A 27,354-nucleotide genomic window follows, 5' to 3' on the forward strand; every position below is an offset into this window, starting at 1 on the left:
GAAGGGAACAAGGGGGTCCCAAGACTATAAATCTTCAGGAACCTGCAGAAGGTTTCCCGGCTGGCAAATTCCTGTAGGGCGCTCGCTTGACCCATCAGCTGTTGAGTGTTGCCTGAGGGCAGGTGCTGCATTCAGCTAAGCCTCTGAGGATGGGAATGTGAGGCCTTGGGGCTCCAGATCACCCCCTTGCTCTGGAAAAGGAGAGCTGGGCAGGCCAGCCACCCACACCCTGGGCTTCCTGCAGCTGCCCTCCCTAATGCACGCCAAGAAAATAGTTTTGAAGCATAAACGCTTTTATTCCAGCAGTGCAGGGGGTGTGATTGAGAACCAATGGGTGGCTGTCAGGATGGTGAAGCCCTTGGTGGTGGTGACTGAGGGGTTCTCAGCCATGGATCTTCTGTGAACCAACAGTGGTTCCGCCAGCCCCGCTTTCTGCCTTGCTTCAGAGAGCTCTTCAGTCTAAATGGAGTTTGAAATGCAGCAGGGATTGCTCTGGGGTGTTTTGATGATATCCAGAACAGGTGGAGGTTTCAGTCCGTGCACTTGCGGTTGGCAGGTGGTTGGCACAGTAGACTCGCTGCTGGCTGTAGTCACATGGGCAAGGCTAAAGAAAATGGTGGCCTGCCAAATTCAACAAAGAAGACCTTGAAAACTGGCGCGGGGGGGGCGGGGAGGTTCCACTTTAGGGCTAATTTCACCTGCTTGGCCCTGCCCCGTTACTAAGTGTCTGAGCAAAATGTGCCCTTGGTTTAACTCCAGGATGTGATTTTCCGTTTGCTTGTAATGTAATAGTCTGAGTGAGATGTTGGTTCAGCCTCCCCTTGCTTCTTTCTGGGGTTGGAAGGATCAGGTGTTTGTTTAATTTTGTCGTGCTTAATTGCAATGCCTTTTCTGCTTGCGTTACCAAGTTAAGTAACACACACGCCCTGGGATTATGGTTGGCGGAGCGTCACGTGTCTCAGGAGAGGAAGATCGTAGCCTGTGGGGGGACTGAAGAACGGGTTTGGTGAGGGAAAGACCTTGGGGGGGGGCGGCTGGAGGACCATTCAGAAGACTGACCACCAGTGAGGATGCCGGTAGATTAAAGAGAAATCTTGCCCGATAGGACAGGGAACCATTCTGCCCACGAACCAAAAAAGAGCTTTTCGAGGGGCACAAACTACTCAGCTTTGCAGGTACTCTGTGCCTTCAGACCTGACCAGACTACTTGTATTATGAAGGAAGAGAGTGGGAATTGCTGCTGTAGGAAGAAGTGGATCCTCCAAGTAGCTAAAGAGAGAACACAGCCTTGGTTGTGGCAAAGGGCTGCATGTAAATTAGGGCTACTGTGTAAGTGCTAAGACACGTAAGTCCGGCCTCAAGGAGGACAAACGGTGCGCCTTCCATGTCTTTTACACATGCGAGCAAGTTGACCTGTACTCTCCCCACCCACCCCAGGCATGCTGGTTCAGTTTTTTCCCGCTGGTGCTCTACTTCCACAGTGGCCAACCAGGCATGGCAGGGAGGAAAAGCAGTAAAGTGAAGGGACCCACATATCAAGCCGACCAGCCTTCAGTTATGGGGCAGCTGGGAGACGGTTCCTCCAGGCTTTGACTGGTGCACAATGACTCCTGATAAAACGCCAGCACCAGAAGCCCACAGGCTGAAGTACCTTCCTAGTCCTGAACCACCAAACCGGGCTCCTCCTGAAAGCAAAACCAGGTTTTCAGCACCCCGGATATTGCGCTTCTCGTTCACATCACCTGCACGCACACACCAGCAGGCTCTAGAATACCTCCTAATGCTTCTGATTATTTTTCCTACACCAGGAAATGGAACAGCCCCAGCCGGACAACAGCCGAACCAGCCTACCCGAGTCATGCGTCGTCGTGAAACCAGGCCCTGCTGCTTCCCCAGTAAGCCAGTTCTCCGGCCCTGGTTTTTCCCCGTAGAAACCGAGGGCTCGGCTGCCAGCCGGCGGTGCAAGCGAATGAAAATGGGAGGTGCAGGAAAATCAGGGGTGGGAGTTCTCTGTCCACGAAGGCGGGAAAAATCTAAGATCACAACAAACCAGCAAGAATGGGTTTGGCTCTGGAGCTTATTTTCTGCACAGATGCAAGCAGATGGAGGTCTGAGGATTTGTACAATTATGGTATTATTATTTAATCCCTTTATTTATTTAAGCCACTGTGAGGCAGGAGCACCTCTCCACATTGAGTGGTAGTGCTGGCAACTTGCTGGTGGGCAACCAGCAGGATCTCAGAGGCTGTTCTTGCAGGGCTGTGTGTGCGGGGGAGTCTCCTTTCAAGTAATCTGGATTTAAAGTTTTACAGCTTTAAAAGTCAGAATAATATTGGAATGGAATTGGGAAGCGTGCTGACAAGGAGGGCCACTTGGGCCTCCTCCAACAGCAATTAGCCAGTTCACAGACCTGGTCCTTCAGAGGGAGCAGGGCCCTTCCCACTTACAGGTGAAGCTTCTCCTTCATCAGATCTCCCAGCCCATAATAGTTCCATCTACTCTTGATTAAAGCCCACCTTGTATGCCCTCATCCTCATGCCCATGTTGCCTCCAAGCACCAGTTCATCAGTTCCAGACCCTCCTTCTGAATGTTGGGTGGGAGAGAGCTGATCAGCAATATATAGCATTAGTGACGACAGCCCAAACTTTCATGTGGTGGACATGAACAACAAAGCTGGCAGTACCCACAGTCCAAAGGCAAAGGTCCCCCTTGAGCCACCTTCTGAAAACACTGGTGCCATCGTAGCAGCAGACTCTCCAACCAAACTAAGCCAGGCGCTGCTGGAGGAGACCGTGGTCAATGGCATCAAAATCACAGAGAGGTCCAGGAGAAGTAAGAGGGCTGTAGCCTCCTTGGCTATACTAGGAGGGAAATCCACTAGGATGACCAAGCCCCAGAGCAGGTCCAAATTTGGATCAGAGTTCATCCAAGGAACTCTTTTCCACGAGGCCTCTACCAGCTCCTGAAGTTAGCTCCAGAACTGAAGGTCAGGCCCAGCTTGACCAGTTGTGGAAGCCTAGAGTTGGTCTTCTTTTCAGGAGAGGCCTAACCATTACATCCATAAAGGCCGTTGGCACCTTTCTTTGTCTCAAACAAGCATTTGTTCCTCCTAAAATCCTGCCTGGCAAACCTATGGGCAGGTTGTGGAGGTTAAGCCCTCAGCCTGCCCTGATGTCAACCCTTCGAGGCAGACCAGACTAGGAAATCAAAGTTATGAGTGCTTATACTGCTTTTGTTATAAAGTTACAGTAACAGAATCTTGCAAGTCTGAACGTACCTCCCCCTTTCAAGAGAACTACGGAGGGTCAAGTCTGAGACGCTTTTGCAAATTACATTTCTTTTCTCTGACCACTGCCTTGGTTGTGGCTCTCCCTCCTGTTCCTCAAGGTTATTCCTTCATCCCACTACATCTGCTTCCCTTCCCTCCCAGGCCCCTGTGGAAGGAATTGTAATCCTGCATCAGTTTCCCTTTTCCTCCTCATTGCTGAGAATGTCCGTCATCACGCAAGAAGTGGGGAAGAGCAGGTACGAGCTCTACATGAAGGGAGCCCCAGAGACGGTGGCCAGCTTCTGTGAGGGAATGACTGGTAAGGGACAAAGAACCAGCACCCCTGAATCAGAAAGGAATCCTGTCTCCATGTCCAGCTCCACACTTTACAGGGAACTCTGGTGTTTCTCTCAGCAGGCATGTAGGGTGCTTAACTCTTACCGGAATCATCTTAACCTCACTGCTCACTGTGTTTGTGTGTGGATTGTTGGAATTGGCCAGGTGGGGTTGCAGCCTTGGGGAGCTTCCTCTTTACCCCAAATTCTCCATGTGGCACTGACCTCAACAAGGGTGATTAAAGCCCAGCTGGGGACAATCTCTTGATGACCTCAGCTGAAAGGAGATAAGAGGTTCTGCACAACTGCCTTGGGGATGGGAGTGGAGGTGAAGTCAAGGGAGCAACCAGACAGAAACCAGTGGAATGGGTGGGGGAACCCCTATGGCCAATGTTTGGCTCATGAGCTAGACCTCGCCCTTTCCCCGTTTCATTACTGGGAGGGCACTGATAATCCTACACCAGCAGAAGTTGTTGCAACAAAATAGGTCATCTTCCTAACGTCCCTCAGCCTTTATACAATAGACATGACATACAGGGTAGTGTACTGTCTTCTTCTGGACACTGGTTTGAGATTCTTTTTCCCAGCTGTCTGGATTGTTTCCTTGTGCAAAAGGGAAAGTGTGTTCAGTGGCCTTTCAGGGCAGTTGTGTTCTTGAGGTTTTCTGAGGTACAGTCAATGTACGGGGCCCATTGTTCCATCAGTGGCTTCACATAATTGTGGCCTTCTCTTTCTGTGGTTGCTTTCCTCTAGTTCCAGTAAAGGGGTGGGATGGCGAAGGAAGCACAAGGATCTGCACTGGGCCAGTTGGCCACAGCAAGAATCCAAGAGCAAGGGAGACCTGGATCTGGACCAGATCCAGGCCCAGTTTGATGTGAGACCATGAAGATTTGAAAATCCCAGATTGATTTGCTGAAAAACTGGGCACTGATTCTTGCCTGGTTGGTGGGGATGAAGGAGGAGCCTGGATGGTCCAGGGCAGCTGGCACAGCGACGGTTGGAAGAAGGAAGGGCCTGTGGAGACCAGGAGCCCCAAAGCCATGGCTGTGGATTGTCCAGCAGTTCTGCTGCCTTCTGTCTCATCCCAGTGTTGCCTGAGCAGATTGAAAGCGTGGAGGGTGCCTTGGGGTGAACATCTTCTCGTCACTGACTGGAGCCATCTCCCCTTCCCCAGTTCCAACCAACTTCCAAGCTGAGCTGAAACACTTCACGGCTCAGGGCTTCCGAGTCATTGGCTTGGCCCACAAGAAGCTTGTCCTTCCTGAAGGAGCGGCCTTCAGTGACCTGGAAAGGTAAGCCGGGACAAGGGGCAGCTGCAGCCAACGCTGACCTCTCTTGGATGGGTACTTAGGAGCAACACGGTAAGATCCAACTATTCAGCTCACAGACTTCAAAGTTCATAGTCTCACTTCTCCAAATTTTAGCTCTGTCGAAATGCTTGTGTTCAAGGCAACCGGAGAAGAAGGGTGGGTGGGGAGATGGAAATATTTGCAACTCTCTCAGCCCCAGTGCACCGAGCACCCAACTGGGCATCTCTGGAGTACACCCCCCACCCCACCCCATTATTTCTCCCTACATTGAGAAGTGCCAACTCTTGCAACTTTTGGAGCTGAATTTCCTTGCCATATCATCAAAGAGAAAGGCCTCCAAACAAGCCCTGCTCCAGAGCAGGCCACGCGGGACCCAACCAAGGTGAGGACAACAGGCTTAGCCTCTTCCCTGCCTCTCCTTCTCCCTCCCTCACAGAGAGGAGTTGGAGTCCGGCCTGACCTTCCTGGGCCTCCTGGTCATGGAGAACCGCCTGAAGAGCGAGACCAAGGCCGTCCTGCAGGAGCTCAGTGGGGCCCGCATCCGGAGTGTGATGGTCACGGGTATGTTGGGTGGGAGGGTTCTTGGGTCGAGTAGTGGGCCAGGGTGAGAGGGCTCAGCTGCTGCACAGCAGCCAAGGGGGCTCGCTGGATTGCCTGTCTTTTGAACTTGCTCCCCTCGCCTTCTAGAGCAGCAACGGGTAGAGGAGCCCCTCGGCATCTGGTTATGTTGCACGTTTCCCAAGAATCTCCCCCGTTCCAGGAGCTGCTTTGGTCCAAGGGCCTCAGAACTGCCCGCCAGCAACTTCTCCTGCTCTCTCCTCTGCCACGAATCCCCTCACCCTCTTTTCTTGCCTCCTTTAACTGCTCCAACTCAGTGGCCTCATTCCAGAAGCGCAATTACGCTTTCTAGACTTTTCTCACCTCCCTTGATTCCTAAACCAGGAAGCGCCACTCTCAGCATCGTGTCCCAGCAGCCTGTGGGGGCTTCTGAGGCCCCCGTGGGAAGGGGCTGCCTCCGACTTTCCCAGCTCTCTTCCAGTCAGGGCTGCCACGTAGCAACACTGGGATCCTGGCCCACAGCTGGATATTCGGACTCACCTCTCCCACCTCCTTGTCATTTCAAAAAAGACACAGGGTTTTGGTGCCCAGGGCTCGATGCTGTCCCTTTGGGAGAGCTTGCCCGTCAGACTCCAGCCTAACCGACTGAGTCACCTGCTGCAGACGTGCGGATGGCAGTGACTTTTATTCTGAAGACTGGCTCCACTCATCTCAGCCTCCCTCATCCCCAGGTGACAACCTTCAGACAGCCATCACCGTGGCCAGGACTGCCGGGATGCTTCCCAGCACCAGCCAGGTGGTCCTGGTGGATGCCTGTGAGCCGGAGGATTCCAGCCCGGCATCCGTGACTTGGCAGCTGTTGGAGGAGGAGGCGCCCTTAACCGCAGGCAAAGAGGAGGTAAGGCAGCTGCCCCAGAAGAGAGGTGACTCCGGAGGATGAGCGGGAAGGGCTTGGTGGAGGAGGAGGAGGAGGAGGAAGAGGAGGGGGGAGGGGGAGGGGGAGGGGGAGGATGATTCTGGCCCCAGATGTTGGCTTGAGTTGCTTGCGGGTCAGAGGAGAGCCAGGATGGCCACGTTCCTTCTCACTTTCTTAGGAGAAGGTCATCTTGGTCCATCTGGACCAAGTTTCTCAGACTCCAACTGAAGATCTCTGGCATCAGATGTTCCCCAATCCCTGGCCTGGCTGAAGAGAAGCCCACCTCTGGCAGGGTTTCTTTAATCCCTCTGCTGGGGCGTGAGCAGCTGGGGCCATGACACAAGGCCGGGGCAGCAGCTGGGGTCAATTTTGTGAATTTGGGCAGGTTGGCACAACACACTAGACTAGGCTCAAATGGGGTTGGGGAGTTCAGTTCAGGATATTGTGGGAACCCAGACCTTGCCTTGGTCTTGAGCGAGACGTCCTGTCAGATCCTTGCCAAAGGTGAGTTGGGGTGGGGGTGGGGAGCCCCCTTGCTGCGGATCCTCAGTCCAGATTCAGTTCCCCTTTCCCTTCGCAGGAGGCCATTCTAGAAAACCATTTGTTTTGGGCATCATGGGTTGTGTGACTATGGCAGTTGGGCTTTGTTAACCAGGTTGTGGGTTTAAGGTGTTGTGTGAACCTGGCCAGTCAGTAAGTGCGTAGTTTTGGTTCTGTATGGGAGCAGTGGCTCTGCAGCTCTTGGGGGCTCCATTAGAAGAAGATGGAAGGTTCACTCTTTCTCCGTGCCTCAGTTGTGACGATTCTTGTGGGTTGAAATAAGGAATTTGTTATGAGCATTCTTGGTGGGGCTGGGATGGAGATCCTGGGGAACTGCTGAAAAATCTTAAGGTTCTCAAAGGCTGTGGCAATGCCTGTGCATTAAGTCCAGCAGGGCCTGTCCTGGTGCACTGGTTTCCTCTTAACCCACGGCTCCCCAGGCCCTTCTAGCCACAGCATTGACGTCCGTGCATCCAGGGCCAAAGCAGCACTGCTTCCGGGGAGGGGATGTGGGTCTGCCGCTGTGACCAGGGGCGGGGGAGAGGAAGATTCAGGCTGCAGCTGGACAGGTTGGAATGGGATTTCTTTCGGGGGGGGGGAGTGCCAGGGCAGACAGAATTTTCCTTTGAGGGTCTTTCCCTTGGGACAATTGGCTCATCATCCGATGCCTTTATGCATTTCATTTCCATGAGCCCCCCACAAGCAGGGGCAAACAGTAATTGAAGCCTAATTTTCAGGGCCTCTATATTACCCTGGAGGACTCCAGTCCAAAAGAGGGGGGCCGTGACTTCCACTTTGTCTTGACTGGGGCATCCTATCAGACCCTCACCAAGTCCTTCAGCAGCCTGCTGCCCAAGGTGAGTGGGGAAGGGAGCCCCCTCGCTGCCGAGGGGTCCTGACTCCAGAGTCGGCTCCCTTTTCTTTTCGATTTGCCCCCCTCATCACTTTCAAGGCATCACCCCCCCCAGCAGGCCCTGCCTTCCTCTCCTCCTGGGCAGCAGAGGAGGAGGAGGAGGAGGAGGCCCTTTTCCGGACAGTTAGGTAAACGGTGGCCTCTTTCTTCTGCAGGTACTCGTGAACGGAACGGTCTTTGCCCGGATGTCTCCAGCGCAGAAGTCAAGCCTCGTGGAAGAATTTCAGAAACTTGAGTGGGTTCCTCTCATGATCTGGGGGAAGGGGTGGGCACCGAGCTGACGTCCTCTCTCCCCACCTGGGGCCTAGACTGGCAGGAAATAGGCTGCCCCCATGGCCGTTGCCGTGGCTTCGCCGGCACTCCGACCCCTGATGAGCCCCCAGCGGACTCTCTCCTGACCGTTGTCACGAAGCGCCCGAAAGGGCTGCTGTGAAACTGCCCTCCCGGGTCAGCCAGGGCCAGCCAGCCCTGCCCGCAGGCTCCGGAAGCAGCCATGACATGCAGGCGAGGGAGGGAAGGGGGGTCCCCGTGCCCAAGCGCCCCGCCAAAGGCCCTCCACCCTGGCAATGCCAGAGGGCAGAGGAGGAGCGGTAGAAGGAGCAGAGTAGCTGTCCACCCAGGCCATGACCTGCGGGAAGCAAGGACTGCCTTTGACCCCAGGATGGGCAGCAGACCATTTTGAGCCTGGGGAGGACACGAGGCAGATGTGGCAGGAAACCCTCCCTGGGGAGGATCCGCCCTGGGTGCCTTTCCATGCCCAGAGAGATTAAATGACCACGGGCCTCTCCTTCTTCTTCTTCTTCTTCTTCTTCTTCTTCCAGTTACTACGTTGCCATGTGTGGGGATGGAGCCAACGACTGTGGGGTAGGTGAGAACCCTCCCCAGGGTCTTGCTGATGTTTTCCTACAGGTTGCCACCCGTCTGATCCTGCTCCCCAGATTGGGCGAACGAAGGCAGACATAGCTTTTAAAAACTCACCCTTCCAGCGGAGAGAGAAGATTCGGAACCCTCTCAATGTTTAAAATCCTGATTGCGGATGCAGAACTCTCTTTTTATCATCAAAGCATCTGTATCACGGCTCCTGCTCTCACATCTGCACGTTTATTAGAATTAAAACACAGAAAACCGCCCCAAGGGCGCCCTGGGAGACTCTGTCCAGGAATCCTGAGTCTGGCCCTTCAGGAGGCACTTTGGTTTCGCCCCCCCCACCCCACCACTTGGGTCACCTCCATTTGCAGGGATGTGGTCACAGCTGGAACATCTGGACGCCCAGGACAGAAGGGGCCACATCCTTACTGTCGACACTGACACAGGGGCAGCGTGAACGAGTGCGCTTGCTTTCCAGGCCCTGAAAATGGCTCATGCTGGGATCTCTCTGTCCGAGCAGGAGGCCTCGGTGGCCTCCCCCTTCACTTCCCAGATTCCCAACATCGAGTGTGTGCCAGCACTGATAAGGTATGGGGGGGGGGGTCCTGGGGGTCTGTTCCTCTACAGCCGGCTTGCAGACGGGCCACTCTTCCCGCCCCTTCCCCCCTCCTTTCCCGGGTGGGAGGACCCTGAGAGGGGCTCCGCGAGTATGGTCCTCCCGTCTCTGGGCGATGCCTGCCTGGGGAGCTGAGCAGGGAGGGAGATTGCTGCTTTCCTTCACGCAACTCCCTCTGCTCTCCTCTCCCCGACACAGGGAGGGCCGGGCCGCTCTGGTGGCCTCCTTCGCCGTCTTCAAGTATCTGACCCTCTATGGCATGCTCCAGTTCTTCGCCGCCACCCTGCTTTTCTGGGTAGGTGTGGGGCCGCGCTGGGGGACCACCCACAGGGCCCGAAGTGGGGGAAGCAGCTGCCTCTGAGAGGATCGGGAGCCGCCTGGCACAGCCAGGGCACGTCCACCGGCTCAGCCCTCATGGCCCTGGGAGGTGTTCAGAGAGCTGAAGGTCTGCCCAAACTGTGGACATCCCATGCTGCGGGACGGAGGCCAGGCCCTGGAGACACTTGGGAGCCCGAGAGAAGGATCTGTCTGCGGAGCGTCTTGGCAGGCTGCCCATTCCCGTGCCAGCCTCCTTGCCCGCCATGATCCTCCTTCTCCAGCTGCCCCGGACAGAGGCCAGGGAGCAGAGAGGGGGAGCAGCTGTAGACGAAACACTGCCTGCCCCTGGAACCGCCGGTCTTGGCGCCGCTGCAGCTGCTGCGTGAAATGCACGTTCCCGGTTCTGGCTTGATCACCGGAGGATTGGGGCGGGGGCGGGCTTGGCTTTTGAACTACCGCGCAGGCCATCCTGTGCTGGAGGGTTATGAGAGAGCAACGCTCTGGGTGGGTGGGTGGGGGGCTGTACCTGCCCCCCAGTAGCAATCTTGGGGTCCTTTTGCAAGCTCCAGGGCCCCTTTGCACATCCCTGTGAATGAAATGCTAATCGGAATGTGGCCGTAAAACCCTTCTTGGAATTAACACTTTCCTTTTAGCAATTACAGATTTTTGGGAATTACCAGTACCTGATTCAAGATGTCTGCATCACCCTTGTTGTTTGCCTAACAAGTAAGCAGCCCCGTTCTTGCCTGTTTTGTCCCAGCCACATCTGGGCATGCTCATGCTGGCTGCGAGTTTGGGGAGGGGCTTCCCAAGACATTGGCAAGGCGGCGGAGCAGGGAGGGCTGCTCTGCACCCAGGTGCTCCTTCATACAACATGCTTGAAACGGGTTCCCATTTTCTGGGTTCCCACAGTACGATTACTGTGGGAGGACTAAATTCAGCATGAGCCCCATGCTCCTGGGTGTAACAGATGCTGAAGGGATTCTAAGTAACCGAGTGGCCCAACATCCCATCAAGGAGACCCAATAAAAGTGCTGTAACTGCAACTGTTTGGGACCCAGAACATGCCAGCGAATGCCGAAAGGAGCCTCGCCCCCATCCACACCACATCTTGGAGAGAGACAGAGGAAGGTCCCTTTGGGTCTCTTAAACCCAGAGGCTGTTTCACAATGATCAGACCAGAGATCCCACTGTGGGAGCCCTCTTCCCCTCATCTCTAGTCATCAAAAGGCGCCAGGGTGCCAGGAGATGCCCTGGGAATCATAAGCTGAGCAGACTGACTGGGTTGGCGCCAAAGTCCTAGCCAAGCTGAGCGTCTTGTCTGAAACCACCTGACAGTCCTTCCTTGCACAGCTGAGCGTGCTTCAGGTTGACCCTCTCCCAGACTGAGCTCAGCCACAAGGAGCCCGTCTGGACAGGCAGTGCCAGGGTTCGGATGCTGGCATCACTCTTGGGCACGGGCACCCCCAGGAATGGCTCTGCTCGGGGATCAAGCAGGCATTTGCCTGCCACTCTGCCTCTTGCTCCCCCTTGCCTGAAGCAACGTTGGGCAGGAGGGGGCCCCGATGGGTGGCGGGGCGGAGAAGGATCTTGCTTTTCCTTGGGGCACCTCTGGAATGCTCTTCCCCTCCCCCCCAGTGAGCCTGACCCACGCCTACCCCAAGCTGGCCCCCTACAGGCCCCCCGGGCGGCTCCTCTCTCCACCGCTGCTGCTGTCGGTCCTCTTCAACGTGTGCCTGAACCTCCTCGTCCAGGTCTTTGGCTTCCTCTACGTGAAGCAGCAGGCGTGGTATTCACGGCTGCGCAGCCACTGGTGAGCACTCCCCCAGTGGTTGGGAGGTCCTTCCAGTGGGGAGGGTCCTGGGGCTGCTGCCCCCCAGGTCTTGGCGCAGGCGGGCCTGCTCTGCCTCTCAGCACCACTGGGACGCTTCCAGGGCGGGGCAGGGAGGGCAGGCAAACCCACGTGCCCCTCCCGCAAGGCTGCTGCACGGGGGGGGCAACTGGAGGGTGGGCGGGAGGGCTGACGCTTGGGGCTCTCCGTCCTTTCCAGTGGGTGCCCTTTGGGAAACCAGCCCGCCTGCCCGGGCAATGGGACGGCCAATGCCACAGCGCAGGAGCACGGCATTTTGAGCTATGAGACGACCACCCTGTGGCCCCTCGTGACCGTCAACTGCGTCATCATAGCCTTCGTCTTCTCCAAGGGGAAGCCGTTCAGGAAGCCCGTCTACACCAACTGTAAGTGGGGCGCCCCCCTCCCCTGTCTCGTCTCCCCACTCCTTGCCTGGGGGTTTGCAGAATCGTTATCGATATTGTGATTCTATTACGTTTGGAGGCCACCTGGCCCTATTGCCAGGTAGGCTGCAATTAGAAAGGAAGGAAAACGAACACAAACATGAGTGAAACAGGGCCATGCACCATGCAGCAGAAGCAACGGGTGGGGCTCAGCTGCCACCTACCCCCGGCCCGGGCGGACAGCCGGGCATCAAAGGCGTTCGGGGCGGCATCAAGGCGGGAGCTACGTGGCTCTCTGCTTTCAACCAGAACGCGTTGCAGGGCTGTGGTTTTGCGCACTGACTAGGGGCACTAAAACGCCCCGAGGGGCATGAGTCCTCCTGCCCTGTACCCGCCTGGGGAGGGAACTGGGGGTCAGAGGCCCCCTTTCTTCCTTGCCCTCAGCCCAGGGGCCCCTTGCGCACCGGACGCCCCGCATGACTGCCCGTCCCTCTGTTGGGTGTGAGAGGTCCGCTTGTTCCCTGGGACTGACAGGGTCTCCCCCTCCCCCTCCCCCTCCTCAACCTCAGATATCTTTTCTGGCATGCTGTGCGCCCAACTTGCGGTCTCCCTTTTCCTCTTCTTTGCCGACCTGGATGCTGTCTACAAGACGATGGAGGTGAGTGGGCAGGACGCTTCGTCCTGGGCACGAGGAGGGGTGGACCTGCAGGCTCAGCCCAGCCAGGTCAACTGACGGGGAGCCTCTCCCCTCCCCACAGCTTCTCTGCACTCCAACCATCTGGAGGGTCTACGTCCTGATTATGCTCCTGGTCACCTTCCTGGTCTCGTTCTTGGTGGAGGTAAGCCACACTGTCCTTCCCCAGGAAAGCATCCGTGGCTCCTGGGGTGGATGCAGCTTAGCTGGGAAGCAAACGTCTCCGGGTCTTGGCGTCCAGTCCCAAAAGCCACCCACAAGTTTCCGCCAGGGAAGAGTGGGGGGCTGCAAGGAGGGCTGGCTCCAGGACTTCTCCTCTCCTGCAAAACGGGGCTAGAGGTGGCCTCTGTGGGCCTTTTCCCCTCCTGGAGTCCCACTGCCTGTCCTGATGGCCGGTCCCTCTGCTGCAGTCCTTCTAGGCGGGGGTTACTTTGCTCCCCTCCCCTTTCAGCGGGAGCCCCACAGATCAGGACGGCATGGGAATGGGGAGGGTCTGCCTTTGGGCTCTGCCTGGGCCGGTTTGTTTGCCTGTCCTGCCAAGCCCCACCAGGGCACCCCCCAAGTGAAAACACTCTGACACAAACCTGGGGGACACCAGTATGGAAGTAGCCCCCCAGAGGGAGGGAGGCAGCCTTGCTGGGACTGTGCAGCTCACTCTTTCTGAGGGGGAGAGGCGGAACAGAGTAGCTGCTGGCCCCCAGTTCCCTGAGAGCCTCCCACCTGGGGGGGCGGTGACTGAGGCTCAGAGACTCCCTTCCTTCCGCCTTCAGTGGCAAGGAGCAGGCCAGGAGAAGGCCACTGTAGTCCCTTCCTTCCTTCCTCCCTGCCTGCCTGCCTCTTCCAGGACGGCATCCTGCAGAACCGACGCCTCTGGCTGCTGATCAAGGCGCTCTTCCGATTCCGATCTTCCAGCCGGTACCGCGTGCTGCAGCGGCAGCTGGAAGGGGATGCGACGTGGCCTCCCCTAAGTGGGCGAGACTTAGCAGAAGACGGAAGCAGCCCGGCCTACCTCAACCCCGCCTATGAGCCGGAGGAGGCCACAGGCTACCTGGGGACCTGCACCGGGAGAGCCAGCAGCGGCTGTGCGCAGCCAGAGGGGAGCAGCCCCGGTGCTTTGCCCACCAAGCCCTTCAACAGGGGTGGCGCCACTGAGGATCAGGATGCACAGGAGATCCCTCACCGGCGCCCATCCTGCATCTAGCCCTGCTCAGAAGGGACCCCTCCCCATTTGGTTGCGCCCGGGTCGGGGAGGAAACTGGCCCAAGGACCCAGCTCCTCCCCAAGGAGAACTGAGCGGGTGAAGCTGTTTCAGGTCTCCTAAACAGGCTGCTAAGGTCCCCCGGTGCAAAATAAAGTCGTTTTTTTCCCCTGGGGGAACATCACATGGTTTGCTTGCCCGCTCTTTGTCAGCAACAGAAATGGGGCCGGGGGCCGTCGGGGTACCGGGGGCAGGGTGTGGTTTTGTGAGGCTAAGGAAGGAGGAGGAGGACCCGGAGGCCTAAGGAGAGCGTCTGAAGCGGGACGTCTCGACTCGCCCAGCTGGCCTCGGCCTGAATAAGAGATCCTGGGGAACATTCATGAGCTGCAGCCGCCACACTTCGAAAAATAATTTGGTTTATTCTGGCTGGAGGCGGGCTGAGGGAGGCGGACTCCAGGGCCAGGGAGGCGCGCCTTCTAGTCGTGCTGAAAGCCGGGGTTGGCGTGAGCAGACCGGTCCCGGGTCCGGAGGGGGCGGGTGCGTTTCCTGCCAAGACAAGGCTGGCGTTAGAGCAGGACGGGGAGGCGGGGCCAGAGGAGCAGGGGGGTCCCAACGGGGGGGGGGCTCGCTTGATTAGAGTTTCAGGTTTCCAGCCCTGAGGGTCAGAAGGGGGGCTCTTCTATCCCTCTTTGCTTTGGGGGGCTCTTTGCTGACTCGGGGGACCAAGTGGAAAATGCTGCCGCCAACGGTGCTGGCATTTGGGGGATGCGCTCGGGGGTGGCGGCAGCAAACGAGAGCGGAAACAGCCGATGCCCTAGCAGCCCCCCCCACCAACTCGGCCCAGGTCGGCCTCAGCTGCTTTTGCCTGGTTTCCTCTCCTTGTTGCCCGCGGGGGAGGGTCTTCCTACGTTCCACTCTTTGTCTCCGTGCCCCTGAATCCCCCCGGCGGCACCCCCTCTGCCCTCTCGCTGCTGGGTGCTGCCCTCGCCAGCCGGCCGGCCTCCACACACCCAGCGGCCTCGCTCGCTCGCGAAGACCCGCCCCGCCTTTGCACCCCGGCCGGTGGTGGCGGCGTCTCACCTGCGCGCCCAGAAGCAGGTGGCGATGGCGACGAGCAGGGCCAGTAGGACGGCAGCGGCCGCCGCCACGCCCACCGCCACGTAGATGACGGTCCGGTCGTCCTCCCCATCCGGGGGCAGCTGGTCCTCTGCGGGAGAAAGGGCAGTCGGCGGGGCTCGGCCGGGGGCGCCGCAGATGGGCGGGGGGCCCTCGAGCACTTGGGCTGCGGGGGTGTCCAAGCCCAGGAACGGGTTGGCTCGGTCACCAGGCGCTGCTTCTCAGGCGCTGGGAGGGCAAGCGGCTGCGGCGCCCCTCTGCTCGTGAAAGGCCGTGGGGCACCTGCCTTCGGAGGGGGCAGCGTTAAGCCGTTCGGCTGACCTGGGACGGTGGGGAGGCTGCCTCTTGGATGGGAGACCATCAGGAACTCGGAGGGTTGGCCTGGAGGCCAGGCTGGGAAGGTGGAAAAGACGTCTCCAAGAAGGCAAGGGCGGCCTCTTCCGCACGAGGCCAGGGCGCCTCAAGGGGCCGAGTCCTTTCTTTTCGCATGCATGCTTGGGGGCCCTATCAGACACACTTAACTGGCTGGTTAAAGAGCAGAGCATCCCTTTGTGCAAAATGCTAATGTTGGCTCGGGTTAAGCTCGGGATGGGCCAGGGGCGGGGGAACAGCTCAGGCCATTGTGTGAACCTGGCCTGTTCGGTTTTGAATCGATGCGTTGTGCGGACCCTGAAGGCGGGCTAATTCAGTCTGCTGCCTGCGTGCAGCCTCCATACGTTAAGGGGAACGCCGGCTTCCCTCCGGCCGGGCAGACAATGTGGCAGTGCTCGGCTGGGGTCCTTGCAGGGCCAGCCGCACTGGCCAGAGAAGTCAAAGAGCAGAACGGCTGCTTGCTGTGGCTGGGAACCCAGCGCTGCTGCTGGCAAGAAGGGCCTGGTGACTCTCAGCCCTGCTGATGCCGAGCACCCCTCCCTGTCCAGGCCCGAGGAAGGAGAGGCCCTGTGTCCTCCCCAAGGCCTCTGCGCCCAAGAGCCTCGGGGGAAGCCTAAGGAGAGCCTGGGGAGAAGGCTTATGGCGGGCCACCTTGGACAGACTCCTCCTTGGGTGCGCCAAGCAGCGGGAACCCTCTTCTCTTTGGGGCTCCGGGAGGGCAGCCCAGCACCACGCACAGCCCTGCCTGGAGAGCAGGCGGCTGATGGCCCTCAGCCTGGAGCCGAACTGACCGCCTGGGACTGACAGGGTCTGGGGACCCTTCCAGGGCCCAAAGCAGCCTGCACGCTTACGTCAGCTAAAACCACGGGGGCGGGGTGGGGGCGGGGTGAGGAAGGGCTTTACCTTCTGGCGTAACCTCGATATCGCAGAGTTTTCCATGATATTTCTCAGGACACATGCAGTAGAAGGCATCCAGGGTGCTATCGGGCAGACAAACCCCATCATGCAAACAAGGATTTGGCTGGCAGGGGTCGGCTGCAGAGGAAAGGAGAAGGGGGTTGGAAATGGGCAGCTGATGCCCCCTTTGGAGACGTGGGTGGGGCAGCGCCTGTGTCTGCTGCCCTCCCCCCCTGCTGCGGCTCAACCGTTCGGCGTCTCCAGGAACACTCACAGCGGTAGCACCCACGGGTGAAGTTGGAGATCCCGCAGCGATAGTCCTGGGGACAGGCTGTCGGGGTGCAGGAGAGGCCGGAGCTGTCCATGCAGATGCAGTCCTGGCTGCAGTCATCGGCCATGAAGCGTTGCCCAGCCTGGCAGAGGAGGAGGGAGCAGGGGATGAACCTGGCCTGGCCAACCAGGGCCCTTCCCACCCGCTTCACCCCAATCAGCCGCTAACAGAAACACTCAGGAGGAAGAAGATTGCCTAAACGCTCGGGTTTCTCCAGCAATACGTGAGCGATGGGTGTGAGAAGCCATTTCGGCCAGACGTGCCTGCGATGGCGACGAAAAGACTGTAAAGGAGAACAGCAACCTCTCCTCCATATCATAACCTCTGTGAAAAGGCCCGCTGCGGCTTACAATGCCGCCGACATTTTCGGCATAACAAGGAACGGAACTCACTCCTGGTACGGGTTTAAAGGAAGCGGGTTGCTGAGGATGAAGGGCTGAGCGGTTCCATGAAGGATGCGAGCAGACTGAGAGACTGTAAAGGGGGGACAGGCCTGTGGGGGAGAGTCAGGAATCAATCTGGGGAGAGAATGGACTGGGAAGAAAAGAACAGAAGAGACAGAAACTAGAATGAAAGTAGAACGACTGCTGGAAGAGAAAGTCTGTGTCTGTTAAGCAAAATGGAATAGAAAGTCATCGCCTGAGGAGGAATGGGGAACGGGCGTAAGGAAAGATGATGTGGAAGCTGAAAAAAAAATTAAGATACAGAGGTCCACAGAAGTACTAATGGGAAACACAAAAAATAGGCTGTTTGGTGGGAAGATACAGTGAAAGAGGAGAAAAACATAAGGAAATGATTGCTGGGGGGGAAGAAGAAGAATGTGAATGTGAAGAAAGGACAATTACAAAGAATGCAGTCAAGGAGAGCAAGGAATGATCAGGATGAAAAGAGGTAAAGAAAATGCAGAGGAATTTTGATCGAAATAAATGTTTTGGAAGTGGGTGAAGAGGTCTTAGCGAAGGGCCTCCAGCAGAGCGACCGGAATTAAGAATAAAACTATTGAAATGACTTGGAATGAAACTGAAGTGAGCGAATGTTGGAAGGAGCATTTTAGAGATGAGCATTAGAATTATAGCAACATGTGGAACTTAATCACATGTTATAAATGCTATTGTTCCACACAAGAAAGGAAAAAAAGGAAGTCACACGTGCAGTGAGAACATTAGTGTAAGATTGTGGGTGTAGATGAGAAATGTTAAAATGTGGTTGCAGTTTGCTTGTGCGTGGCTATAGGACATTTTTAATTGCGCGTGTGTGTGTGTGTGTGTGTGTGAGAGAGAGAGAGAGAGAGAGAGAGGGCTGCATCTGTGCAGCCTGATGACTGAAGAACACAGTGCAAAAGGAAAGGGAGCAAGAGTGAGTGCAAAAAAGCACAGGGGGTGAGTTGCCTGAGAAGGTGCTTGGCATAATTCTGTGGGCAAGGAGAGGGGCAGTGACCCTGAGCACGGCCCGGGAAGGGGAGCGTGGCTTTATGCCACGCAGCGAGCACGCAGCCCACATTCTGTCACTGAGAGATGTGTGAACACAGGGAAGACATCTTAGACGACATTTCCTGTTTTAGGGAAAACGTACGATAAAGCCAATGCTTTGCAAGAATATGGAAGACTGATTGCTGAAAGCGATACGAATGGTGTCAGGGGGAAGTAAAGCCCGCGAGAGGATCCATGGGATGCTCAGCAAAGGGTTCAGCATTGAGCAGGAAGACAAAGATGTGCGATCTCCCCTCGGTGGCTCGATGCGTTTACGGACAACGTACGAGGAAAGCCTGACTATCGGAGGCGTCTGCACCGGGGATGTAACTGTACCTGCGCTTTCATACGCCTGCGATGTTTTGTGGGCTGAGAATCTGAAAGATTAACAGGGCACGTGAGGCAGATTGTACCACGCAACAAGCAACGTGGATCGGAAAATGATCAAACACGTCAAAGACCAACGTAGCTGGCTTTACAGAGAAAAGGGGGTGAACCGCTGTAATGTATAAATGGCAGAAAACCAGAGCGGGTAGATGAATCTGCGTGTCTTCGTAGAATGGTTACTAAAGATGGAAAACGGGGGGGGGACTTTTAAGTTGGACAAGCGCTGGTAGAAAGGTGGTGGTAGCATGTAGTCTGTTGTGAGGAAAGAACGTTTGTTGAAAGAAGCGAAGCTGGTCGTGTGGAGAGTGTGAGGGGTGAGCGTGTCAGGAGAAACATCAACGTTGCATGGGGTTGGGGTTAGGGTGGGAATAGGGTACGCAAGAAGCGGGGGTGGGACAGCCAGAGGAGGGGCTCTGGAAGGGACAGGCCCTGAAGGCAGGGGCATCAGAGGGGGGTGCCCGACAGCAGAAAAGCCAGCTGAGACGGTTTGGTCACGCAGCGAGGACAAACCGGACCGAATCCCAGAATGAGGGTATGCAGGGAGACCCCATAGGAGAGGAAGGGGCAGACCAGCAGAGAGTTGACAGATGCTCAGACAAAGGGCAGGGAGAAGGCTGAAGGCCGCGTGGTGACTCGTTTAAGGACAGGATGGAAGCAAGGATGGTCCGCGGGGACCCAGAGGCATTGGAGTCGGTGAAGGGCGTGAAGAGGTTTTTCCTCTTTCCCCTCCTGCCTTTAATTCCTTGTACTCGCACTTCCTCCTCGTTTCCTGTGCTCTGAACTGAAAGAGCAAGGTCTTTATGCACACGCACGTGTGTTGGCAGGTAAGCTTGTCACAATGTCCGGTCCAGGGATCCTCGCCTGGGGGTTGAGACAGCCCTCAACCGTCTCCCTCTTTTTTGAAATCATGCCTCAGGCCTGGCGCCTGAGCCTGGATCTTGAGCATCCCTAAGCTTAAAAGCAGTTGTCCGCTCCTTCCTTTCTTAGCGGAGGTGTGAGGGCTCCGAGGAGGAGCTCTGGGGGACGAGAGCAGCCCCCTTCGCCTCCCAGCAGGCAGGAGCAGTCCCTGGCCTGTCGGGGGATCCGGTCTGTCCCAGGCTTGCAGCACCCGCGGGCCGGAGAAAGACCCTCTGCTGCAGAACAGGGAACCCGTGAGTTGGCCCTGAAGGGGGTGACGGCTGGTGGGGAGCAGTGGGGTGCAGGAGCAGGCCCGTACCTGGTAGTAATTGCCCATGAAGCTGCAGCCACAGTCCCGGAAGGGCACACAGTCGTAGCCGCTGAGGACGTAGCCGTCGTCGCACTCACAGCCTTCCTGGCAGAGGGGGCTGCAGTCGTCAGGGACAGCCAGCTCTGAGCACGACGGGGGGCAGGCGGACATGCACGGGTTGTACTTGCTGTGGGGAGGGCAGTTGGGTGCTGTGGACAGAGAAGCAGAAGCAGTCAAGGCGAGAGAACGGCCCTCCTCCACCCTGGGGAGCCTGGGCCCCCTCCCTCTGGTCCACCAGGAGGCAGCCAGGGTGAGATTGGGGGCTGCCCATTGGCACCATGGGGAAAAGAGAGACCCCCGGAGGGCTGGGGCAGGAGAGGGGCTGGTGATTCTGCTGGCTTCCGAGGCCAAGCCTTCATCCTGGGGTCAGCTCAAGGAGAAGAAAAGCTCTGCTGGTTCTCACCGCAGCCCATCACTGCCCTCCAGGTGGCCACCGAGACGTTCTTGCTCTGGCAGGCCGCGGCGTACTGCTCCAGGATGGGGCACAGGCGAGTGACCCTGTTGGCTTCTCTGCACATGTCGAAGAGGCAGCTCCTGCAGCAGGAGGAGAGGCAGCAGGCACCCGGGTGAGGGCAGGGGCCCAGCCCTGCCCGGGAGGGGCCTCTCCAGAGCAGGGAAGGAAGGGGGGCCCCAACACTGGAGGAGGAGGAGGAGTGTAGGAGGAAGATGGGGTGGCCTTGAGGGAGGGGAGGGAGAACTGCATTGAGACTTGGAAGATCCTGTTACCACTAACAGTACCACAGGTCTACCTTACTTTGGTTTCCTAATCTGGTCTACCTTGAAGGGCTGATAGGCAGTGGCCGGTCCCCAACAGACGAGGGATGCCTCCCTGCTCCTGTCCCCTACCCAGGGGCCCTCTTCCCCCATCACACTGAGGCCCAGGGGCAGCATTTCCAGCAACCACAGCCACTCCAGGTGGGTCTTTGTGGGGAGCCATGTCACCTGGATCCAGCCCCTTGGGCCTCTCGGCAGTTCAGCGTATGGTGTGAGGTCCCAAAATGGGATAATTGAGGAACTAGCTGAAGCATCCGGGGTAAACCCAGCTGGGGGGGGAAGGAGGTAATAAAAGGTGGCAGAAATGGAAGAGAGGGAGAAAGAGTGCATCAAAAAGCAAAGAATTGGGGGGGATTATTTATTTTGGGGGTGGGGTGGAGTAGGGTGGGATGAAAATGTCTCTGAAGTCTACCAGATTGGAAATTCCTAAATCCTGGGAGGCTGTGACTCTTCCGCATACTAAAGGAGAGGCTTTACTGCTTTGGCTCTTGGCTAGGGCAGTGAGAGCAGGAGGGTGACTGTCCTGCATCGGGTGCTGCCCAGAAAGGGGGGTGAACGCGTGGGGCAGAGGAGAAAACCACCCTCTGGAAGGACCAGGGAGACACAAGGGAGGAAGAGGGCCTCTCTGGGCTTGCGATGGCTGCCCCTTCCTGCCTCTCTGCCCAGGCCCTGCCATTCCTTGGGCTTCCTCCCAGGTGGCAAAGCCTGACAGAGCTGGCCCCCCTTGCAGCTGCCATTGGTGCTGCAATAAAGGGGGAGGTGCCCCAAATGCCAGCCCCGCTAAGGACACTTCAGACCCACTCACTTATGGGCTGGGCTGTGGGGAGAAGACGAAGACAAGGCCACAGGGATGGGCAGGAGGAGGAGTGGACTAGGGCACGTTGGGTGCAAGGGGGAAAGGCTCTTGTGGGGCCTCGCCCTGGAGCCCAGATCCCCATGGCCACAGGGAAGGGGTTTGGGCACCGAGCAGTGGTGGAGGCGGCCATCAGGAAAGGAACCAGCCCAGAGGCTCTCTCGGTCAGCCAGAGGGCTGCTTATCGCCCCCAAGGACTCCTTGGGGAGGAAGCGCAGGACGGAATCCGGCTGCTGCGTCCTCAACAGCCAGAACTGCCGGGGAAGGCGGTCCGCAGCCCCGAAAGCCCGCAGTTCGAGTGGCTTCGGGCTGAAGTTCAGTGCTTGCGGGCTCGGGGGCCAGAGGAAAGAAGAGCGTCACGGGGAGAAATGACCGAATAAAGGTTTTGAAGCGGAGACCCGGAGAAGCGGCCGAGGCGCCCTGAATTCCGCAGCCTCGGGGGCCGCGTGGGGGTGCAGCGACTCCCCCGGTCTGAGCAGGTGACCGGCTTCCCCTCCTCCTGCAGCCTCCCCGCGGCTCCTCTCCAGCGCGTTCCCCGGAGAAGAAGAAAGCGGCACTCACTGCAGGAAGTGCCCGGGCGCCTCGTGGGCGAAGCACTCTCGGAACGGCCCGCTCAGGTCCGCCAGGACTCCGCAGGCCGAGCTGCTGTTGGCCGCCCGCACGTCGTCTTCCGAGCAGGTGAGGGAAAACCCCACCTCCAGCTCCGCCTCCTCCGGGGCTTCTTCGGCAGTGAGGTCTCGCCTGGAAGGAAAAGGCGCTCGGCAGGGGGAAAGGTGGGCGGGTCTTTGCCCCGAAGCCTGGGGACGTTGGCAACAGAGCCCTCCGCCTGGGCCGCCCTGGCAGACATCCTTCCTCGCGCAGCCCGGCTCGGGGGGCAACAAGGAAGCGCCCGGGGCCGGTCTGGGCACCCACCGCACGGCCACGCTCATCCCAGGGAGAGGGAAGAACTTTGCCAGGAGGGACCACGACCAACACGAGTGAGATCTGCAGCGGGCCCGTGCAAGAGGCAGGAGGGCGCTGTTGTGCCCAGAGGGATGGCAGCTGTTGAGTGGGACAGGTGCCCTGGACCCCCCACAATCCCTCCTCCGGCCAAAGAATTTGTGCCTGGGGATGGTCAGTTTGCTCCCATCTCTCCCTCCCCCCTCCCCCTCCCTGAGATTATTGCACACCTAGTGCAGGGAGGGGAGCACAAGTTATGGGGGGGCGGATTTGTCATTTCCTGATGACGAGGTGGATCTTTCACCTGCCATCTAAAGCAAAACTAAAGGCTTCACTCGCCCCTGCAGCTGTTCCGGACCCACAGCTGCTGACGTTTCGCCAGTTCGGCTGCTTCTTCGCCCTTTCTCCACCCTGCCCGTTGCTAAGAAGGCAACAGGGAAATCCCTCGGCTCCTGGCTCCACCAGGCAGCCGGCTGTTGCGGGCCCGTTCTGGACCTGACTGAGGCCCCCACCGCCGAGGACAGAGGGGCCTTGGGGCTGCCCAGCTACCGGAAGAAACTGGGCGAGGGAGGCAGCAGCAGCAGCGTCCACCAAAGCGGCTGAGTTCTCAATCGGCGCCCTCGGAAGAAGGACCCAGCACCCCGAGAGATGGGGGTCCCCATTCCCTGGGTGAGTCCAAGCAGAGGCTAGGCAGGCACCGGCCAGGAAGTGCTCAGAGCAGGGTTGGACTGGTGCCTCTGGGGACCTTCTGGCCTAGGATCCGGGGATACCGGTGCAGGACAGGCTTTGGGGGGTCTGCTGTCACCGCTTCCCCCCCCATGGGTTAATTCTGCAACCAAGCTTAGGCTACTGTCAAATTACACCCCTTGGGACCTTGCTGACCCTCCTCCGCAAGGAGCATGCCCCTGGCAGCGTGGCAGGAGGGGGAGGGGGCCGCGGTGGGCCTGGGGAGGGCTCAGCCTGGCCTGCACTGCTGCTGCTGCTGCTTTGGGGAGCCAGTACCTGAGGCGGGGGGGTCCTCTCTCGACGGGGACTTGCCAGCTGTTCCCGAAGGCATTCACATCTTTGACCAGGGTGCCATCTGGCCTGGTGAAGTCGTTCTTGTATCTCCCGTCAAAGTTGCCACACAGCCCTTCAAGGTTCGTTTTGTAGCTGTTGGGGAGCGCGATCCCTGCCAAGAGGAAGAGGCATGTTGTGGTGGGGGCCCGAGGCTCTGGGCCGATCCAGCCCCCCCAGTGCTGAAATGATTTCCTTCAGCCCGAGCCCAAGGGGAGCCTTGGAGGGTCCTCTCTCCCCTGGGCAGCTGCTTCACCTGAATTCTCCACGCCGTCAAAGCTGACCGAGAGGCCAAAGTCGGACTCCAAGAAAATCTGCCTTCCGCTCTGATGGATGCGAAGGCCCTCGTGCGGTCGCGCCGGGGGCACAGTCTGCACACCGTCCACCTGGGCGGAAGAGATCGGAGTGTGACCCTGGTCCTCCAACGGCAGCGTCAGCTCAGCCAGGCAGCTCCCCTGGCTGACCTGCTCCTATTCCAGAGGGAGGCTTCTTGGAACAGCCTGCCCTCCCCCCCAGGCCAGGAAAGATGCCAGGCTGGGCCACTTCGGAAAACGTGTGCAGGACGTGGAGAGGCAGAGCATCCCAGAGCCGGTCCTGGCCAGGAGCTGGTGGGCTGCAGGCCGAGGCTACAAATGGGGAAATTAAAAGTGCTGCCCCTCCCTCAGCCACGAGTCGGTGGCTTTGGGCCAAGGATCGCCCATCTGTTTCCTTCCTTTCGGGCGGCAGAGGGGCAGAGGCTAGCAGGAACAAGCCATTTTAAAGGACCTTCCTGGGAAGGTCCACAGCAGCTCTCAGATCTGGACATCATCCTTTCGTTGTGGTCTGATGGCAGCGAAAAAAGTCTTGGCAGCACAAATTAATCTGATTAGGAGATGACCCATGGTGCTGGGCTAACAACTGCACCAGGCCACCGTGCTCTGTGGCTGAGTTTACCGGGGGCCGTGTCCACGCCAGCCGGGTCCCTGCTCCAGCAGTTCGGCCTCGGCAAAACGGCCGCGCCCTGTCCTGACCTCTCGTACCCTCTGCTCCTCTGCGTGCCTCGGCCCGTGTCTGCTAAGTGCTCGGTTGCCCAAATGTAGCTCAGGTGGGGGGCCACCCTCCCAAATCCCTGCTCATCCCCCCATCCCACGTCCGACCTTGGCCGTCCCCACTCTCGGCGCTCTGCTCTTAGATCCTGCCCCCGCCAGCTGCTCCAGGGCTCGCCCACCCACCCCGCCTGCCCAGCAAGAAGGCGCCACTCGCCGTTTGCTCAGGACGAGAACGCGCAACGCCGTCTTCGACCCAACCCCAGCCCACCATGATGGCCGCCCCATCCCCAGTTTCTTCCACTGCAAAGGCGCTATTTTCCCACTTCTGCCGGAACAGGTGGGTGGCGGGCCCTGTTCTGGTGGCCCCCCAGGGTCTGGCACGCCAAGGAGAATCTGGCCCTCCCCTGAGCCAAAAGCCCTGAGCCAAAAGCCCCTCTCTTCAGCCTTGGGGCCTTTGGGGTACCAGCTCCCCCCAGCAAAGAAACCCTCTTCCCCCAACAGAAGGAGAAAGGGGGGCAGTGGGGCTCTGGCGATCAGTGCTCCAATCTCGGGGTGTCAGAGAACTGGCAGCAAAGGAGCAGGTCTGCCCCTTTCCCACCTCTTCTCCTCCTGTCCATGGGTGGCAGGAGCACTGGGGTGGGGAGAGACAGACCCTTTGCTTCCCCCCACAGAAGGTCCCCTGTCCCGAACTACCAGTTCTGCCTGGAGCCCTGCGAGGCAGGTATGGGGAGTGTTCACCCATGGAGCCCCAGGAGAGCCCAGGGGATCCCAGGGCAGCCTTATGCGGGGTGCTGCTTACACCCCATTTGGGGGAAGGGAACTCCCCAGCTGCCATGCCGTGGGGGGACGTGGCTCTGTTTGGCAGCCAAGAGCCTCTTCCATCCTTCTCTCTGGGGGTGGGGGGGAGGGAGAGAAGCAGGGAAATGTCTCCTTTGTGGCCCATTCTCCAACCCTTGGCAGGGATCACCCCGAGTCTCCTGCTGTCAGCACCTTCACCACAAAAGCCCCCCCCCCCGCTTCTCCTCCCCAAACTTCCCTTCCTCTGCCTCGCCCAGGCAGAGCCCGGCCTGGAGCTGCAGAGAGCCAGACACTTTTCTGCCCAGGAGAGCCTCCCTTTAGGCTTCGGCAGAAGAGGAGGTCTGGCCCAGAGTCGAGGCTGAGGGGAGGGTTGAGCCTGGCTCTTCCAGGCCTAGCCAGCCTTCTCCCCCCTGCACCCTCATGGTCCTCTTCGCCTTCCTCTGCTGAATTTTAGCAGGCAGGAGCCTTGTCTCACCCGCTCCTTCAAATGCCCAGCATACTGCTGGCTTCAGGACAGAGAGCGGGATCCCGAGCCCACTCACAGCCTTGGTAAAGGGTGGCAAAGATCCAGGGCTTTTGTGCCACCCGGAGCCAAGGGAGCGCGAGGTGCAACGACCCCTCCTGCTTGAAGAGGGGACCTGCCAGGGGTCCTTCTGGCGCACCAGCTGCTCTCTCTGCCCCTCGGTTTCAGGACCAGAGGCTGGAAACAGGCCTGTGGACTTGCCGGCAGCACCTCATCCACCCCCCCGCCACCCCCTGGCACTTGCCAAGCTGGATCAGATGGTGGGGCCCTGCAGAGCTAAAGCTGGCGAAACGGCTTTGAAGGCAAGCCGGGCAGCCTCCCCAGGGTGCAGCAGCCACGCGGAAGATTGCCAGGAAGCCTTCGAGCTCAGCATTGGCGCAGCGCTGCTCTGTCAGGGGGCGCTGGGGGAGTCCTTACCACGAGCCTCCTCCTCTGCTTGAGGAGCACCGTGTGGTTGTAGACACGGATCAGCAGCTCCTTCAGCACGGAGGGCTGGCTGGCGCCCACCACCACCCGGTTGGTCCCCTCGATGCTGAAGGGCTCCAGGCGTTCCGAGGCAGCGGGGTGGGTCTGGGAGAGCACGTAGGTGCGCGTCCCTTGGAAGTGGTGCAGCAGGCCGTCAAAGGTCATGTAGTGGGGGTCTCCCGTGATCAGGCACTTCCCAAATCCTGGGGAGGGAGGGAGGGAGGGGAGGTCAGCCAGCCACTCCTGCACCGTCACGGGCCCAGGGGCTCCAAGATGGAGGTTCCTCAATGCTATTGTCCCCAAGCAGACTTGCCTGCGGTTCTCCTTTCCCAGCAGCGGGTCAGCTGGCAGCATCCGCCCATCCTGAGCGGGTCACTAATTCCAGGGACCCTCGGGCTTTGGTCCCCCCGCAGCTCTCTCCCGGACCATGCCCCGGTTTCTCCCCAGCTGAACCCCCAGAGGCGGGGAGGGGAGGGAGGGGGTTTCCTGCTCAGTGGCGGCTGCACTTTTCAGAAAGACAGCCCCGAGGGAGACCCTCCTGCCCAGAGCTTCGGCTTCCCTTTCCCCTCCCCACAACTAGCACTCCTAGCACTAACCCGTACCTGTTGATTTGCAGTGTAACTTCCCGTTTTTCTTGGCATTGCAAACCTCCCCGGGTTCACAGCCAAACTCCTGGCACTTGATGGTGCCCCCTCGGCGACAGCGGCACTTTTGGCTGCAGTGGGGGGTGAGCCAGCTCTCTCCGATCTGTCAGAACGAGCATGGCTTAGGGGCGGGCGAGGGGGGCACCAGGGGAGTCCCTTGCCTCAGCCGCTGGCCAGCAGCCAGCCTCGGGCACCGCTGGGGCTCCCCCCCCCACGGCCAGGCCGCTGGGGCAGAGACGGGGGCCGCCCTGCCTGGGGCCGCCCCACTCACTTTGTGGTACCGGCCGTCCTTGTCCTGACAGCCGCACTGGCTCAGCGGCACACACTGGTCGTCGCTGAGCACGAAGCCCTCGTTGCAGACGCAGCCTTCCAGGCACTCCCCAGGTGGCTTCTCGCAGAGCTCGCTGGCGTAAATATTGTTGCAGGTCGGGGGGCAGGGCAGGGCACAGCTGGAGTAAAAGCTGTTGGGAGGGCAGGGCAGAGCTGGGGGAAGAAAAGGCAGCGGCTTCAGCCAGAGTTCCCGGTTACGCAGAGGCAGACCGGCTGGGGAAGAGCGTTGGCCAGGTCAGGTGTTTTGATGCCCGCCCCCTCTATGGCATGATGACCCGGTGCGGTCCTCTGTTCCTATTTGGACTTTTCCTCTTTCACCTCACCGATTCTTCCCTGGAC

The 27,354-nt window shown here is 58.7% G+C and overlaps 2 protein-coding genes across 2 annotated transcripts in view; one reads left to right on the plus strand and one right to left on the minus strand.

The window, feature by feature from the left end:
* ATP13A5 (ATPase 13A5) overlaps positions 1–13,927 on the plus strand; it is a 38,164-nt gene extending 24,237 nt beyond the window's left edge. The window contains exons 16-31 of the mRNA XM_088132202.1: positions 1,809–1,895; positions 3,432–3,588; positions 4,779–4,896; positions 5,351–5,475; positions 6,204–6,370; positions 7,666–7,785; positions 7,997–8,076; positions 8,663–8,705; positions 9,187–9,296; positions 9,523–9,619; positions 10,296–10,368; positions 11,281–11,455; positions 11,693–11,877; positions 12,444–12,532; positions 12,633–12,713; positions 13,413–13,927. Of these exons, the coding sequence (XP_087988328.1) occupies positions 1,809–1,895; positions 3,432–3,588; positions 4,779–4,896; positions 5,351–5,475; positions 6,204–6,370; positions 7,666–7,785; positions 7,997–8,076; positions 8,663–8,705; positions 9,187–9,296; positions 9,523–9,619; positions 10,296–10,368; positions 11,281–11,455; positions 11,693–11,877; positions 12,444–12,532; positions 12,633–12,713; positions 13,413–13,769 (2,064 nt within the window). The 3' untranslated portion in view covers positions 13,770–13,927. The remainder of the gene's footprint in view (positions 1–1,808; positions 1,896–3,431; positions 3,589–4,778; positions 4,897–5,350; positions 5,476–6,203; positions 6,371–7,665; positions 7,786–7,996; positions 8,077–8,662; positions 8,706–9,186; positions 9,297–9,522; positions 9,620–10,295; positions 10,369–11,280; positions 11,456–11,692; positions 11,878–12,443; positions 12,533–12,632; positions 12,714–13,412) is intronic.
* A 238-nt stretch (positions 13,928–14,165) lies between these two features.
* LOC103067590 (uncharacterized) overlaps positions 14,166–27,354 on the minus strand; it is a 90,159-nt gene continuing 76,970 nt past the window's right edge. Inside the window, 12 exon segments of the mRNA XM_088132203.1 lie at positions 14,166–14,312; positions 14,847–14,973; positions 16,158–16,289; positions 16,426–16,564; positions 19,555–19,754; positions 20,009–20,139; positions 21,794–21,973; positions 23,174–23,342; positions 23,484–23,613; positions 25,994–26,244; positions 26,644–26,788; positions 26,957–27,168. Coding sequence (XP_087988329.1) covers positions 14,243–14,312; positions 14,847–14,973; positions 16,158–16,289; positions 16,426–16,564; positions 19,555–19,754; positions 20,009–20,139; positions 21,794–21,973; positions 23,174–23,342; positions 23,484–23,613; positions 25,994–26,244; positions 26,644–26,788; positions 26,957–27,168 — 1,886 coding nt within the window. The 3' untranslated portion in view covers positions 14,166–14,242.

This window comes from Python bivittatus, unplaced genomic scaffold, assembly GCF_059951505.1.
Source record: "Python bivittatus isolate LINGU-HERP-01145 unplaced genomic scaffold, Pbiv_v1 ctg000980_np1212, whole genome shotgun sequence".
Taxonomy (NCBI): Eukaryota; Metazoa; Chordata; class Lepidosauria; order Squamata; family Pythonidae; genus Python; species Python bivittatus.